Source organism: Myiozetetes cayanensis, unplaced genomic scaffold (genome assembly GCF_022539395.1).
Source record: "Myiozetetes cayanensis isolate MyiCay16 unplaced genomic scaffold, myiCay2020 scf1, whole genome shotgun sequence".
NCBI classification, from domain to species: domain Eukaryota; kingdom Metazoa; phylum Chordata; class Aves; order Passeriformes; family Tyrannidae; genus Myiozetetes; species Myiozetetes cayanensis.
In genome coordinates, this window is record NW_026086604.1 from 46,794,741 (window position 1) to 46,811,556 (window position 16,816).

Consider the following 16,816-nt stretch of genomic DNA (forward strand, 5'->3'; position numbering starts at 1 on the left):
GTTTTACCATAGTGTATTAACCTAAGAGACCTAAAGTTGCTTTACATATTTAACAGCTTTTACAAGAGTTGATGCACTTTTATTTATGTCATTTGCAGTAATTCTTATGAATATGTTGGTGTCTTGCAAATTCTCATCTTGTCCAACTGACTAAGGCTTACTTCCTGAAGTCTGGTTTCATGGATACCTGCCTGGAAAAAAATCTAGGAGGCAGACAGCAATTTCCCAGGCAGCAGATGTGGAGGGGTTTCTGTTTCCTTTGCTGAATACCACTATTTCTTAATGGAATTATACAGTTTCTTTCTTTTCATTGACGTCTTTACCTGAGTTCTTGCAGGCTGCTGCAAAAGAAGCCTTAGACTTTTGAGCTGGGACTGGACCAGTTTGTCTTCATTCTTTCATATCTCTGATCTGTCTTTATACCATTTTATGGAAGGGAAATTATGTACCAGTATTTGCATCCATAGTGCTAATTTTTATCCTTGTTATTTTTGCTTTCTAGTGAGTGTGCCTTGGAGTGTTGACACCCATTGATATAAGTTGTTATTTTTAAGTGTGTGTGTTTAAAATGAAAACTTTAAGACTCCTAAATTGGAAGTGGTAGATCTATATGTGCTGCCTGGGGAAGCATCTGCCCTCCCAGGACAACCAAGAAAGCTGTGGGGATGTCAAAGGCCATTTGCTGATGCAGTTTATAAGTGACATTTGGATTTTTAGAAAAGTTTACCTAAGTAGTTACTTTACCTTTCAGGTGAGGGGACAGGGCTTGCCTTATCTTTTTGGTGAATATAATAACCTGGAGAACTCAAAAGGATGTGAGGTCACTTTTTTCCACCGGGAGATGTTGCTGTGGATAGTGTTACCTTGTCGTGTCTCAGTTTGGCTGCTGTCTCAGGTTGCAGTTGTTACAGTAGCGGGGAACTCTAGACCTATGAGGCATTTCCTAAGGCCAGGTGCTGCAGTGGCAGTGGAATGCTGCTTCCCTGGTGATAAACATCAGTCGGTTCTTTAACTACCAGTACTTCTACTTTTTTTAAACACTATTTAAATATATATGCTCTAAATGTACTTGCATTCATCACATTTAATACAGTTTTCTTGAAAAGGGCAGCTTTAAGAAGCTGTACTTACACATCATTTAGTTCTAGTATTAGACAAAGACAGCTTGATAAATCATTTAAACCTAAAGTAGGCTATCTATTTTCTTATTTTCTATGCATTAAAATATCAATATTCTATGTAGCCCTCCAGGTAGTTCGACAACTGATTTAGTCTTTTTATGTAAGTGTTGTATTGGTGGTAGAATGTGCCACCTTTGGTATAGAAGCTTTGAGGTTTATTAAACTTGCTCACAGAACATATCAACCAATGCAAGTGAACCATTTTAAAGGAAAGTTAGTTGCAAATATCCAGAAATCTTACTTGCTGTGAAATTAATATAATTTGACTGAATGGCTATCAGCTTTCACTCCTGTTTCACCTCTTCCTGAACAAATATTTTCAAATGATATTGTACCTGCTTCTCCATAGATTTTACTGAAATATGTTCTTCGTGCTGTTTTGGTCTGTGTTCTTCATCTTCCTTGGAGATTCTGCTTTCTCATCTGATAGTTGTTCCTAAAGATGCAATACTAAATAGAATTAATTCTGATGCTGAATGGAAATAATAAACTACTAATGTAATAAATTAATATTTGGATGTAAAGGCTATTAACCACAATAAAATATGCTAGTATAGTGAAAATAGTATTGTAATATATTGTTGTAAGTATGAATTTAGAGTATTTTTTTGTAAGTATGAAATATATTTTCTGGAATGCATCTTTAGAAAATGTCAGCTTTCTGTAATTCAGGCATAAAATAGTGCCCTGAATAGGTGTCATTCAGAACAGATCTGTTGATTCAAGATTCCTGCATCTAGTCAGGGGACAGAGAGCTACTTTGGTTTGAAGGATCTATGACTTACCCCCAGTTTTAGTGGAAGACTGAGCTGTGTAGGTTCGTCACCGTCACGAATGGTTCAAATGGTATGTGTAGTGGATGCTGACACTACCCTTGCTTGCCTACTGTAAATGAGTTGATTTCACAGCTTTGCACTACATTTTGTTTTAGTTTATTTTAGGGGATGCTTTGGGTGGTAAGAGTCACTGTTACAGTGGAGAAACAGCAACGCCCAGAAGTGCATGAGAGAAAACATTACTACTTGTATGTGTATCTGTCTGTAACCTTGCACCTGGGGTTTCCTTAAGTGCTAATATGGATGTATCAATATTGAAAGGTCTGTCGGCTCTGGTGACAGTGTGTATTTTGATATATATGTGTGTGTATCGATATATATTGAGATATCTATATTGATTCGTGATTTACTGAGTCATGCAGTAGGTGTATATTCCAGGAATTTGCCAGTAAAAATGTTGAACAGTTACTGTTTGAACAGAATGCAAGTACATGTACTTACTTATATATGTAATTACACAGAAGGTGGGCAAAGTTTGTAACTGCTCATGGAATAAGTTTTTAAAAAGGCCAAAATGAGAGCAATAATCTGTACTGCTTTCAATAATCCTGCCTTGAAGGATTATTTCAAGATCTCCTTATTCAGATATTAAATATTTACTGAGTTAAGCTCTTAGCTCTTTTTTAAGTTAAAGAAACCCTGGCACTTCTTTGTGAAAGGCAATCTCTTTAACAAAATTTGCAAAAGTTGTTAATATATTGCTGTTAATAATATTGCAAAATATAAGGAAGGAAGAAGCTCTGTAGAGAGTTGTATTGTGCTGGCAACAAGAATGGACAATGAGTCCAGGCTCATATGTCAGTTTGTATACTTTGCCTAATCTAACAATTTAGTGAAAATCCTTAAGTGAAGTGCCTTAGCTCTGTCTACACTGGCTTGTCCACTTTAAAGATGAAGTGCTAAACTGCAGTTTTCTCTGGACAGCAAAATTAATTCCTGTGATTTTCTGCTTTGTGTCTTCTCTTCCCCAGGCTGAACAGTCCCACCTCCCTTAGCCTTATATATAGTATGAGAGTTGCCCTAGTCCCTTAATCATCCCTGTAGTCCCCACATCATTATGTCTGGATGCAGCACTGCAGGTTTGGCCCCACCAGGGCTGAGTAGAGGAGAAGGATCCCTCCCTCAACCTGCTGGGAATGCTCTGCCTAATGTATCCCAGGATGATGTTGGCTGCCTGTGCTGTGAGGGCACATTGCTGTCTCAAGGTCACTTTGTTGTCTACCAGGACCCAAGGTCCTTCTTGGCAGAGCTGCTTTGCAGCTACTCAGCTCCCCAGCCTCTGCTCCCAGCGTGTACTGGTTGCCTGGAGCTGTTCCTCCCCACATGCAGGACTTGGCATTTCCTTTTCTTGAACTTCATGAGATTCTTCTCTGCCAATTTTCTGCAACCTCTCCAGGTTCCTCTGACAATTCAGAAACCTGATAACTCAAACAATTCAAAGAAACTTTTTTTAAATTGAGTGGAGGTATTACTTTTCATGCAAGTTTGAAAATAGGCCATAATAACCTAGCTAGCTAGACTAGCTTCTCACTTGTAGCTCTTAAATATACTCTCTCAGGATTTGATAGTTGACCAGAAAGATCATTTATGTATGACAGGGCATTATTATTAATTGTGATGGACATATGCAATTCAAGATCAGTCAGGTTTGTTGATTTAGTGTGTGGGGTGAAGCTTACAGTACAACAGAATAGGAAAACAACTACAATAGAAGGAACTAAAATATGGATAGTTAAGAGTTTTAGATCTTAAGACTTACTTTGGTCTCTCCAAAAAAGGCAAAGTAGCAAAGAGTTTAAAGTTGGGTAACTGCCAGTCCGTCCAAGGATTGCAAATTTTGTATGCTGGTAATACCCATTAAGTATTTTTTTTAGTTCTTTGAATGTTGGATAACATTAAAATAACCAAGTGTCTAACAACAAAGTTTCAACCAAATTTAATACGTTTTTAATTGTTATATGCTTGCACTAGATGATACTGTGTCATAATGAAATGTGTATGGAGTAACATTTCAAAATATAAAGGTGCTATAACTGTGCCCTGGTAATGTAGATCATATATTATATTTTCTGCTTTATGTCACTTGTGAATCCTGAGATAATAGGTTTTGCTGAATTGGAGTAGGTTGATGGAGTGTATTTTTAAATATCCTACCAGTAAAGTTTGCTATAAAATCGCATCAACTCATACATCTGAATAAAACCATTACGTAACTGTAGTTAGTTTTGAGTTTAAGGAGTGTAGCTGCAGAGTGAGGAAGTCTAGTGTAGTCATGGTAGGACTGACAGTTTGATGCATTAAAACTTTGGAAATAAGTGTAGACCAAAATTTGGGGAAACATCCAGTTAATGTAAGACTGCTTAAGTCAAGCTGAAGAAAATCAGTACATTTTAAATGAATCTAATGAAAAGAAGTTAATGTAACAACTTGAGAAATTCAGTGTTAAGAGGCTGTGTAGTTAATGTGTGTTTTAATGATAATTTTATGTTATATCATTCTGTTTTTAGAAAAACCTTAGGAAATCTTTGTGCTCATTGCTTCGTAAAGTAACTTAAAGGAGTTTCCGTAGTGGAATGCTTTTTTAGAGTGTTAATGCTGGAGTTTATCTCTCAAGGTAAAGTGCTGCTAGAAACTTTTTTTTGACAAAATGACACAAACAGAAAGATTGCTGAGGCTACTTGATGTTTATCAGTCTTCTTTTGCACCCGACTGTGTCTCATTAAGGCAAGTAAGTGTGTGTATAACTATAGTGTTTATCTACATGAGTGCTTAAAACTGTTTTAACAACAGGAGTAATGAAGATGGTCAATATATAGCTTTCTTTGGCTTTTTTTTCTGTTGAAGAAAAACATCTTGTAAGTAATGCAGGAGCCCCTGGCCCAGTAGCAGCACCAGTGAGTCAAAGGTGTGATGGGGAAGAGCTAACTCATGTATTGTGGAAGAAAGTCATGCTTTGCAAACCTAGTGGAGTTCCTTGAAGTAATTGCTGAGTATGAGGATAACAAAATGCTTTTGATGAGACTCTTAGATAGATGGCATGAATAGATGATTTATGGCAGATAAATGAATGAATGGAAAACTGATTATCAGTATATCAAAAACTGATCAGTAATGGAGTCTAACAGATGTGTGGTATTTCACAGTCATAAGGGATCTAAAATGGTGACTAATGATTAATTAATGATGATAGAGCAGTAAAAATTAAAGATCTAGCAAACCATGGAGAAATTAATACTTGGTGGTACATGAGTGGTTAAAAGTGATAGGTAAATGATGAATGTTGAGTGAGTGCATGAGAGAAAAACCTCTCATCTTTATGTACTTGTGTTATTGAATGTTGAACTAGCTTTGATTTATAATGCTTAGTTGTGTGAAAGAATCTGTTTAGTGATTATTTTAGTGACTATAAAAATTAACCAGATATTTCAGTTAATAAAACACCAGAGCAATACTACCATATGCTGGACTTGCTCATAATCCTCATTCTGAGACCCCCTTATTGTCATGTCTGGGGCAGTAATATGAGTCCAGACTGACCTTTGATTTTACTCCATATATCTGTTCTTTTTAAACTTGTAAGTGTGGTGTAACAGTGAATGAAATGAAACCAACAGTATATGTGGGAATGTTGGGTTTGTATGGGAGAACCCTCTGCATGTTGTAATGGCTCCCTAGTATGCCTCTTTTTAATTTCATTATAAAATGGGGAGTTTTAAATAGATTATGAAATTATTGATGATTTAATTGAACAAATGTGATATAGAAAAGAGTGTATCAGACCATGAAATTATTTGAGTGAAGGACGCTATAAAGGAAGTTTTTTCCCTGTTCCTTTTCAATCACCTCTGAAATACTGTTGCCATGTAAATGGAAGTCGTATGTTTGCTTTTATAAACCAATTTATTTTAGTAATCTAATTTAACTGTTAAAAGGAAAATGTCTGCGTAAACCTCAAAGCTAAACAGGAAAATTGCTCTGTAATGACAGAATAAGGTAGAACTTAGCATTAGCTGAAAATACCTCTAAGCCACAGTATGTGTTTCTAAGAAGTACGGAATGTGCTGTATATAAGGATGATACATACTAAAAATACATGAAAACCATCCAAGTGGGGAAAAAAGTCCATCATAAAAATGAGGCTTTGTTATATTAATAAAGCATGTGAAATTGCTTGATGTATGGTTGCCTATTATAGTGATATTTTAGTATCCTTTTTCTTTAAGAGGAGAAGAGTGTGGCTTTTATAGGTCTTGAAGAAAAGATCTTCCATTCTGTATTAGGAAAATAGTCAGGTGACATGGAAAGATTGAGCAAGATGAAGTCAGGAAAGCTGAGAGATGAGTTGTCTCTGCAGCCGTTGACAATAATGATCATGTCCCTATTCATTTGGCCTTTACCCTTTTTCTCCTAGCCATTATAGCTGCAACTCGATAGCATATTCCTGTCTCTCTGGACTTGCACCACTTTCACCCAGCATTGCCTTCTCACTGTTGAGCTTGTGTACTCCTCCCTGTTTCTTCACCAGTGATACCACTTAAAATAGCTGTGCTTCTCTATTTCCCTTTGTACTGGGACAGCTTGTAGTGTACACAAGTTCTTCTGCTTTGGCTAATGTAAGTGAAATGAAAAGGCTGTTTCATGTTAAACACTAGGAATCCTGAATATTTTACTTCCATTATTCACAATTCTATAAAATTACCTTAAGCTTAGTCTTGTATTTGCAGTCCACCTCTAAAATAATGCTGTGCTATTTTTTCTTCAGAAACATACTTCAGTTGAAGAAATTAAATATTTTGAGAGTTGAGGATTTACAAGTCTCTTAATTATTATAAGGGACACCACCCACCCTTACTGTTTTTAATGAAAGTTTTGAACCGGGGTAGTTTATCCACCAGAAACTGTAGTGAAGGGGAGCTGATTGTACTGATTATTGAAGAGCCTTTTAAATAAGCAACTCTTGACATGGAGCTTCCTTAGATATTGTTAGCGTGATCTTGAAATGCGATTTAAAATGAATGTGAGATCAATAGCTTAAATCTATTTCAGAGGTTTTTGGTTAAGTGTTTTACTTGACAGAGTTCACGTCTAAGATCTGAAAGGTGAAGAACAGAACAGGAAACTTTGTATATGGTGAATTCTGAATTAAACAGTACTGAAATTTGCTTTTTTTCTGTTAAAAGTGAATTCGTATACTGCTTTCTAACTTTTAAAAAGAAAGACAACAAAATACCTAGCATGCCTGAGAGACCAAGGAAACTGTCACACTTTCTCTGCTTCATGCTTCTTTTGGCATGGGCTTATATTTTAGCATTTTGGAAGAAAAAGTATGATACAAATGAAAGATCGATGTTAAAAATTTGTATGTATTCCCATTTTTACTGTATTTTTGTATTCAGTGTTTAAAACCTTCTCTCCTATAGAGAAAAAGATGGAATTTTGGCTTTTGAAGCAAGCCCTGAATTGAAGCAGGTAGTTGCACAGCCCCAGAGCAAACCAGGGTTTTGAGAATTTAGTGCTTCTGCTTGACGTGTGTGTTTTCTGTGTTAGCCATGGCTGTGGACAAATTGATTGATTCTACAGATTTGAAGGCTTCAGGGCAGATTGGACCCCAAATTTTGATGGTTCATCACCATCACTAATCTGCTGTTAAAAATCCCTGGATGTGGCCCAGCACTCTTGTGGATGTTCTTTGCCTGCTGCTTCCCACAACATGGATATAAATGCACAGAAGCTACCAGTGTACTTTGTACTGCTGTGCAAGCAGTTATAGTTCTCTGCTGAATTTACCAAAGAATTGAAATTATTTCCTGGATTTCCCGGATAGATACTGTGTATCTTTGGAAAAGGTGTCTTTGAGTAGCTTACAAAGTATTTCTTGCTAAGTTACACTTACCCTGCATAACTTTACTTCTACATCCAACTTGAGCTGTTCTTGGCTTCTCACTCTCTTATTACTGACCTGTTAAGTGTTATTTCATTGCCATTTGCTTTCATTTTTCATCATCAGTTTCAGTCCAAAAAGACGATCCTTTAATACACTCAAGATGCAAAACCTGACTGTATTTTAGAGCAGTGAAAATACTGTGATACTTTTCTTGAGTTGTATAATTTTCATTTTAATGTTTCTTAGTTCAAAAGGAGCCACTGTATGGAGAGGTAACTTAAAACAGGAATGTTTTTATGATGTTGACAAATTTAATAATATCCAACCTTTTAAATAATTCTGACTATCCTTGTAGTTACCTGTTTTCAAATTCTACCATGATTTTACTGCTCATTATCATTATATCTGAAGTAAATAATTTCTATCTTGCACACTTAAAAAGAGAGGACTGCAAACCTATAAATAATTTTGATTTTGCTAGCATTTGATTTTTTTTTTTATATAGTCAAAAATCTCCTGAAGAGTGAGGGTGAAAAAGGTTTGAATTTGAGGTGAGGGATCAAAGACTATTATTTCAATCTGGATCAAATGTGTTCTCAATTATATATTCATGGGAAATAACCTTTCAAAAAACTTACGCTCTAGCTTTTCTTTAGGCACAGTTACTTGATACATGTAGCTGTCAAAGACCGATGGATCAGCTTTCAATCCTGAAAAAAGGAATTGAAAAATCCTTTAAAAGCTGAAAACAGTCAAATAAGGTCCCATCAGATCTGATCAGATGAAAGATATTTCTGGTCTAATATCTCGCTACCAACGAGGTAATGATAGATAGCATGGACACATAGCTATGAATTGGACAAGTAAATATAAGTACTTCTCTGGCATGCCTTGTTAACATCCATCAATTTGTATTTTATGACCTTCCTTATTTTTGCAGTTGTCACTTAAACAATATGTAGCTGAGAGAGAAGATTCCCTAATGGTCTTTAATTCTTTGCTATGTAATTCCCTAGAATACTTGATCACTTTTTCATTAGATGCCATATTTGTGTTTTTTAGCCAAATGGCCGGGTTTACTTTTTCTCCAAAAAGGTGCTCTCCACTGAAGAATCATGTATACCTCTTGACAAATTTAGACTTAGCCTTTAAGTGGGAAGTTTTTGGCACTTAGCAAGACCTTAAAACCATCTTCTTCTCTGTTGTATTTTTCTGGGGTTTTTTTTCGGTAGTGTTTGTTTTTTTCCATAGGGTTATGTTCCATGGTAGTAATGCCATATGGGCTCGTGGCTGTTTGTTCCTAGATTTCAGTATATAGGAAGGTATAAAGCCTTCATAAAAATTACCACTGATTTCAGTGAATAAAATGTGTGTGGGGGGGGTTGACTCTCCAAAATAAATTACTGTCATTGTCCTATTTGCCAGTTGCCATTTCACGTTCAAGTCCCTACTGTGTGATACTTTGCGACTTTTTAATATTGGTGAACTGTTTAATATTGTTGAACTTTTTAATACTGATGAATGCAATTTAATAGCGTTAAAACTGCTATTTGTTCTTTTTCTATTTGGAAAAATAATTTTTTCATTTAAGTGTGGAGCTAATTAAGATAATTAATAATGCGTAGAAGTATGTTTGTTTTGGTATGGATGGGAATTAAGCTTTGAAGAGTCCAATGGAAATGAAGAGGAACAGCTGTTTCATATAACTGCTAACTGAATAATTAAATAAATATGAATGATTTGCATGAAAAATTACTACGGACAGCTGTTTTTTTTTTATTTTGGCTCTTCAATTAGCAGCATATGTAATTATTTTTCCAAATTCTTAATTTTGCTTTGTTTTTGGTTTTGTTTTTCTTTTCAGGATGGATTAGATGCTTTGGTATATGACTTGGATTTTCCTGCCTTAAGAAAAAACAAAAACATTGATAACTTCTTAAACAGGTGTAAGTATTTAATGTCTTTAAATATCAAAAAGATAAAAGCAGTTCTAGCTTTTTGGAAGGCAGCTGGGGATTTGGGGTGCATTAAGTTTTGGGGTGCAAGTTGTTTTAAGAGTGATTATTTATTTATTTCCCAGTGAGAACTGACAAATGAACTGTGCAAATCTCATCCCCTGCATTGATTCACTGAAAGTCCAATCTGTTACCCCTGTAAATGGCATTGTCTACAGTGGCACAAAGCCTTTTAAGAGAAAGGCCTGTTGTTTTTGTTAGGGCAACTCTCTGGATTCCCAGAACTTGCTTTCTAATTTCATGTACTAATATATCATAAACAATTACCAGTAAAATATCATAATGTTGCATAGAGCGTCAAGAAATTGTATTAAAAATTTGTTCACAGACCGGAGCATTGTCTTTTGTAAACTTTTTTTTTAAAGTATAAGAGGTGTCTTTTCATGAATATCCTAAACTGCATAGCTGCTGTATTTACTTGTATATGCAGCTGATGTACCTGCAGAATTCTCTGTATTTACTCTGTATTTGTCCACTACCAGATTTCCTGCACATTCTACTCTATAATAGCACTTTAAACTAATAAGGTTGATGTTTTTAATAAAAGTCATAGTTCCATATTTTTTAAATTAAAATAAACAAACCACAAACAAACAAAAAACCAAAAAGACAGTTAAAAATCAAGTCTTTTCTAAAGGCTGCCAAACTGACAAATTCTGGAAATCACTGCAGAGATGTCAGCCAATTCAAGACTTGCTTCTCCCTGGACTAAATGGGCAAACCTTGAAATTAAGCTAATATTATTAGATTTTTATATTTTTGTGGCAAATATAAAGTAATTTGGCTAAAATAACTTTTGTCTTTGCTTCACTGAAGTTTATGTTGTTTTTTTATTGTGGGTGTGTGCTTTTTTTTTTTTTTGTGTGTGTGTGGTTTTTTAAATCTATTTCCAAGGTGTTTTCAAATAGCTTATTTTGTGAAACTGAAACCTATGACAGTGAATTTGTGGAGTTTATTTTATGTTATTCTCCATTTGTGGAAATTTATAAGTCCACTAAATCCAGTTGATGGCTCAGTTGTATGTAAGCTGGTTGCTGAAAAGCCTAAGCTCAAATGTTCTGTTTAACTTTTCACAGTTCAAACTGTAATTGATACCATATACTGAGTTACATGCACATTTGTATACTCAGTTATTTACTGAGAAGGTGTGGTGAAACTCTTGGAGAAAAGAGAAGTTGTATTAGGCAAAGGAAATACTCATTGCAACAGATAATTTGAATGTAATTTTTATGAATAGCGAAATTATTAGTGAGTCTCAGAAAGGTTCACTTTTGCAATTGAGTGAAAGAAAATTTCTGTTAAAAAATAGACATTTTCATGTTATTTTAATTCTAATAGAAGACTGTTTAAAATGTCTTTTTGCAGTACTAGTGGTCCAGTTTGCACCATTATTGTAGAAGTTTAGAATAAATTTCTAGGTGGCAAATAAAATGAGAGTTTGCTTCCTTTATTTTGTAGACTGATGGACTTTATCCCCTCTTACTTGTCTCTAATTTACGTTGTATGTTGGTGGAACCTCCAAAATCTGCTTCTACCGGCAGAGGTTTTGAGGATGATTTTTTCAAATATAGAACCTTATTAATTTTCTACCATATAGAATTAAAAGAATAAGGAAATCAGTATTAGAGATAGCTGAGAGCCATACTTAACAGCAGAGTCTCAGTTTATTTCAACACAGAATCCAGGGTTATAACCAAACTTCAGAGCAAGTTGGAGAAAGTGATTTTTTTACCACGGGAGCCACCCTGCCTCTTTGTACAGCATAAGCTCCATGGGTCCTCATCTGTTCCTGGGAAATAAGGAACCTACCTATTTAAATGTGTTGCAGCCTGATAAACCTTGTTTAACAGATCTTAGAATGTGGAGGTCAAATTTCCAACACTGTTGTTACTGTAATGTATTGTCTGAGGATAATTGACTGTTAGTATGTATATCAAACAAGAAACTTCAATTTGCAACTGCTCACCAGCCTGGTTTACATTATTTAAAAATCCTTAGCTTAGATTGCCCTTCAGATGTATTTTCCTCAGTTCTGTTTTGTGCATAGGTGAGGCTTGTGATTGAATACCATTTAAAGGATTCATATTGTGCTTAGCTTTCTTTTGCACCAATGTCCAGCTGTTCATTCAGAAGTGGTGAACCTCCTGTTGTGAGATTACTAGGCAGTAAGTTAACAATAGCTAGAAAATTGCTGTCATGGGAGTTGCTGCATTTTGGCTTTTTGCAGTTTTGTTCCTCCTCTACTATAGGTCAGTTTTCACCAGGGCAAATAAGGCAATCCATTATTTGTTTGAATTACTGAATATTTCAATCCTTGTGTAAGACTTTGTCAGAATTTGCAATTTTACTATAATTTATTGAAATCAGCTAGTGATGTGCTGCATTGTAAAGGGTTGGCTTTACATTAGACAGTAGTGCCACAGAGTACTTAGTCAAACAAAACTATGTTTGTTCCTGCTGTGGTAATAAAATCTTACTGAATTTTTATTGTACATGTGCTGCGTTTATTTTAAATCGTGGGCTGTGTAAGTAGGAATCTATTTGTAATTTTCTGACATCTACCTCATCATTTTTTAATAATATAAAAAAAAATTGATTTTCTTTCTCTTCCCCTGTCCTTATTTCTTTCTAAACTTTACTTTTAGGCCTAAAATATTATTTTTGAAAATATCATTGCATAATCTAATTTATTAGAAGCATATCTGTTTTAGTAGAACTTCCTTGCTTTTAGAAATACTGAAGCATGAAGCTTTTCTACGTAATCTCATGCCAGTGTTGACCCACATGGATTAAAATAGACTGTTTTAATCTTTGACCAAATTTGGAATTAGAATATCTACCCACTGGGAGTTTGTAAATTATTGTAGTTTATAGAATGACAGGTTTATATAAATAATTGCAATGATTCCCACTGCATGTTTTAAATTAAAATCTACTTTTTTTTAGTATTAGGAATCATAGAAGTGCTGAAAAGTGAAAGCTTTGTTTTTTAAAAAAACTATTTTTTCAAGTTTCTCATAGTGTACTTTCTGATACTTTCCTGAATGTGTTGCATATTTATTCAGAAATAATCTTTTTATGCTGATGAGCTTACAGCAAGATCATGCTGGATACGAAATTTTTGTATAGCTTTTTTTTTTTTTTTGCAGGTAATTATTTTTAAAGAAATTCCTAAATTAAGATCTGTAATGTGATTGTACAGTAGAGTCCTTGCATTATGTTTATGTCAGGTTTTGGTTACTGTGGTAATGAGAATGAGGTCATGCATTCTGCAGAGAATTTTTCAATAGGAAAGTAGGTTCTTTGAGCAGCACTTCTTCTAAAAAACTATGAAAAAAGGAAATTAGATGACTGGGTTTAATTAAGTTGATTATATAAGAAATGTGAATTTTGTTCTATGTAGATAAAGACACGGTAAATAAAATGAGAGATCTGCGCATGAAAGCTGAGGATTATGAAGTGGTGAAGGTGATCGGTAGAGGGGCATTTGGGGAGGTTCAGTTGGTAAGTAAAGTTTCTATTTGTGCATTTGACTGTATTCTGTAGTAGTTGCTCGTGCATCTGTTTCTGAGTACAGGGTTTAGAAGATGCAGCCTTTAAGTCAGTGGAATTTTATTTCTTAATAACTCATGGAAATGCTTTTGAAAATGTCGTATTTCAGTACTGTCCAAGTCCACAAGTACTTGTTCTGCATTGTAGTCATTCTTCTCTGTTAAAATGAAATGGAATATATATTCCTCATAGTCAAGAAAATTAGCCTTTACCACTCTTTACATGGACACTTGAAGAAGTCTTGAGGACTAGAAGAGTTTCTGCCAGTTCAGGGACTACACCAGATTTTTGTGGACATAGTTCTCACAGATGAGAGATGTGTGTTGTTTGTGATACGTTAGCAGCCAGGCTTGTTCATCCTGCTTTATTTAATTGGGAGCTGGTGGAAGAAACTGGAAATATGGCAGCAATTATGCACATCTACTGATGAACTCTGGAAAATGCTTGTAGTTTTAACTTTGTAGTATTTAACACATGCCAGTATTTGTCCTTTTAAAGACACGTGCAAATTACGTAAGTGACTGTTATGCCTATGGACTTCTATATTGAATAGTTCCAGCAAGTATTTTAAAAGTAATGCTTTGTCAGATAGTGGAATATAATCATTTTCTAGGCCTGTGGTATATAATGCTTTATAAAAATGTGAAGAGTCTTATAAAACATGTTGAATAGTGAAGCAGGAAAAGTGATATTTTCGATGATGTTCTTCATATGTTAATATGGCAAACTAATATGTTCCGTATGTCATGTTTGTCTTCATAGGTAAGGCATAAATCCTCGAGGAGAGTGTATGCTATGAAGCTTCTGAGCAAATTTGAGATGATAAAAAGATCAGATTCTGCATTCTTCTGGGAAGAAAGGGATATTATGGCTTTTGCTAATAGTCCCTGGGTTGTTCAGGTATAGTGATATTCTTTTTCAATTATTTTCATTATAGAATAGTTTGGTTACAACACTGCATGACTTGGAATTGCATGTTTTCATTTTTTGCATTTCACAGTCTTTTTTTAATTGGTCTATTAGGGAAATACATTATTGACATCAGGAATGCTGTACAAAACAGCAGATACTACACTTGCTTCAAAACTGTATTTTGTCACAACATTTACAAGATGTTAAGCTATTCTGTTTATTATTAAAGCTCTTTGCCAGATATGTGTTGGTGAGTCTGCTCTGTAGTAATACTTGGAGGCATGCAGCATACCAGAAAGATGTGCTTGACACACCTTCTATATATTCTGATTTCTTTGTGTATCTTTGATTGCAAATTTTGCCTGCTCTGATTATTTTTCCCTCATTTCAGTATTATCACTGACAGTTTTTTGGGAAGCACTGCTGCCTTTGAGGTTCTAAGGAGTGTGTCTGAACCAATCATGCATTGTTGCACATGTCAACTTGTTAATTTAAACTGTTCTTACCCTTAAGCATATAAATTCCTTTTTTAGGTTGGAATTATACAAACTCATTCAAGATTTATCTAAGTCAAATGGGTAACTGCATTACTGTCTCTCTGGGTGTGATTGTTCAGAATAAAACTTCTATGAATTTCATAAAATTTTAAGTTAAGAGACTTAAATCTGCTCTGATGAACAGAGCATTGACAACTTTAAGGGAAATATTTTTATTTAATTGTATAAAATTTAGGCTCATTTTCTATACAATAAATATATTGACAATAGAAAAATAAACATTTAGTGATAATACAAATAGAATAAGGCAGATGTTTGCAACACAGTATTTTCACATTTGCATATTTGTCAAGTAGCGTCCTAGTGAGAAAGAAGCATTTTTTCTTATTATGTAATAAATGGTCTTTGAATTGATCTCAAGATCTGTTGCATCAGATTGACTAACCTTAACCTGTAACTAGCACTCTACTTCTCCCACTGTAATATAAGGGGATGGAAGATCTGTCTGAAATGTGCTTTAGAGATTAATTTATTTTTAGGAGGTCTGCAGGATGATGCAAAGTTGATGCAGGAGTTGTAGCAATTCTGTTGCTTTGTAAATCAGTTTGTGCAGAAATGCCTTTGATTTCCAAAAGCAAAACATTAAAGAAAACTGGAATATTCAGTGACTTATCTTTTGTTCATTTACTTTTTACAGTTGTTTTATGCATTCCAAGATGACCGTTACCTTTACATGGTGATGGAATACATGCCTGGTGGGGACCTTGTGAATTTAATGAGTAACTACGATGTTCCGGAGAAATGGGCCAGATTTTACACTGCTGAAGTTGTACTTGCATTAGATGCAATTCACTCAATGGGTTTTATACACAGGTGAGAAACTAGAAGGTGTTGTTACATGGTGAGGTTTTATTCCTGGTGCTGCCAGAATGACTTCAGTTTGTTTAGGTAGTTTTAATATTTATGATGTTACTACTTTGATATTATTTCATAATTATTCCGTCTTACAGCTTGAAAAGTTCTTGCCATCAGAAAATTTAAGTCTGAGGAGATACAGTCAAAGTGAAGGCTTTCAGCAGGCCAGTGTTGGGAACTAATAAAATTGTTCCACTGTACCAAGAGATACAAGAATAAAACTGATACATGCATGTTGACCCCAAAGTGGTTCTTTTTTTTGATTAGAAAAAGCTGTTTTGGGAATTTGATCACAGTAGTATCCACTGTTAGGAATTATTAATTCTCTGCTAGGCATTTGAAGCCTCAGTGACCCATGAAACAACAATCTGTGAACAATGTGAGGAAAATCTCCCAGCCATATGTTTTCTTGTAAAGGGCAAGATGGAAAATTGAGATGCAGAGCAAAGGAACTTAGCTTAGTTTCATCTGCACTTACCCTAAAGTGAAATGTAGACACTTCTCAGATAGGTAGAGAAGTTTCCTTTTTGATATTTGAAATGTATCTGTTGTTAGCTTTTAATTGCATTAACTGGGAGCAGAAGAATAATTTTTTCAACAGAAAATACAGGAAGAACCTGAGAAAGCATATAGTATACTCTATAGTATATACATTTTCAATTTGTAATTTGGTCACAAGATCAGTGTTAACATATAAGCTTTTGCAAAAAAGCAAACACGAAGCAAAACAAACTACTAATCCATTGCTTGAGTAGGATCTAGAGCATCATTAATTATGTAGCTATGCTGCATCTGATGGATAAATTATCTGGCTGAATGAACCATTTGTGCATGTGTATTGCAAGCTTTAGAAAGCAGGCATTAGAAGTTGCCTGCAGCACAGCAAACTTTTTTCGTGAAAATTTGGATTATTTTGAAACCAGCAGAGTTTTTTGAATTTGTTTTCCACTGGAGTTAATCTGTTCAACTCTGAGGAACGAAAAGAAACTGATGAAAATGTGGGCCCACTGCTCAAGGGATCAGG

General features: G+C 34.8%; 1 protein-coding gene across 2 annotated transcripts in view; it reads left to right on the plus strand.

The window, feature by feature from the left end:
* Positions 1-16,816, plus strand: part of ROCK1 (Rho associated coiled-coil containing protein kinase 1) — an 89,151-nt gene that overhangs the window by 23,507 nt on the left and 48,828 nt on the right. For both annotated transcript variants that reach the window (XR_007629084.1, XM_050316371.1), the window contains exons 2-5: positions 9,766-9,847; positions 13,320-13,420; positions 14,231-14,368; positions 15,575-15,750. Coding sequence is in view for 1 of the 2 variants with exons in the window: in XM_050316371.1 (XP_050172328.1) it covers positions 9,766-9,847; positions 13,320-13,420; positions 14,231-14,368; positions 15,575-15,750 (497 nt within the window). In the remaining variant the exon portion in view is untranslated. The remainder of the gene's footprint in view (positions 1-9,765; positions 9,848-13,319; positions 13,421-14,230; positions 14,369-15,574; positions 15,751-16,816) is intronic.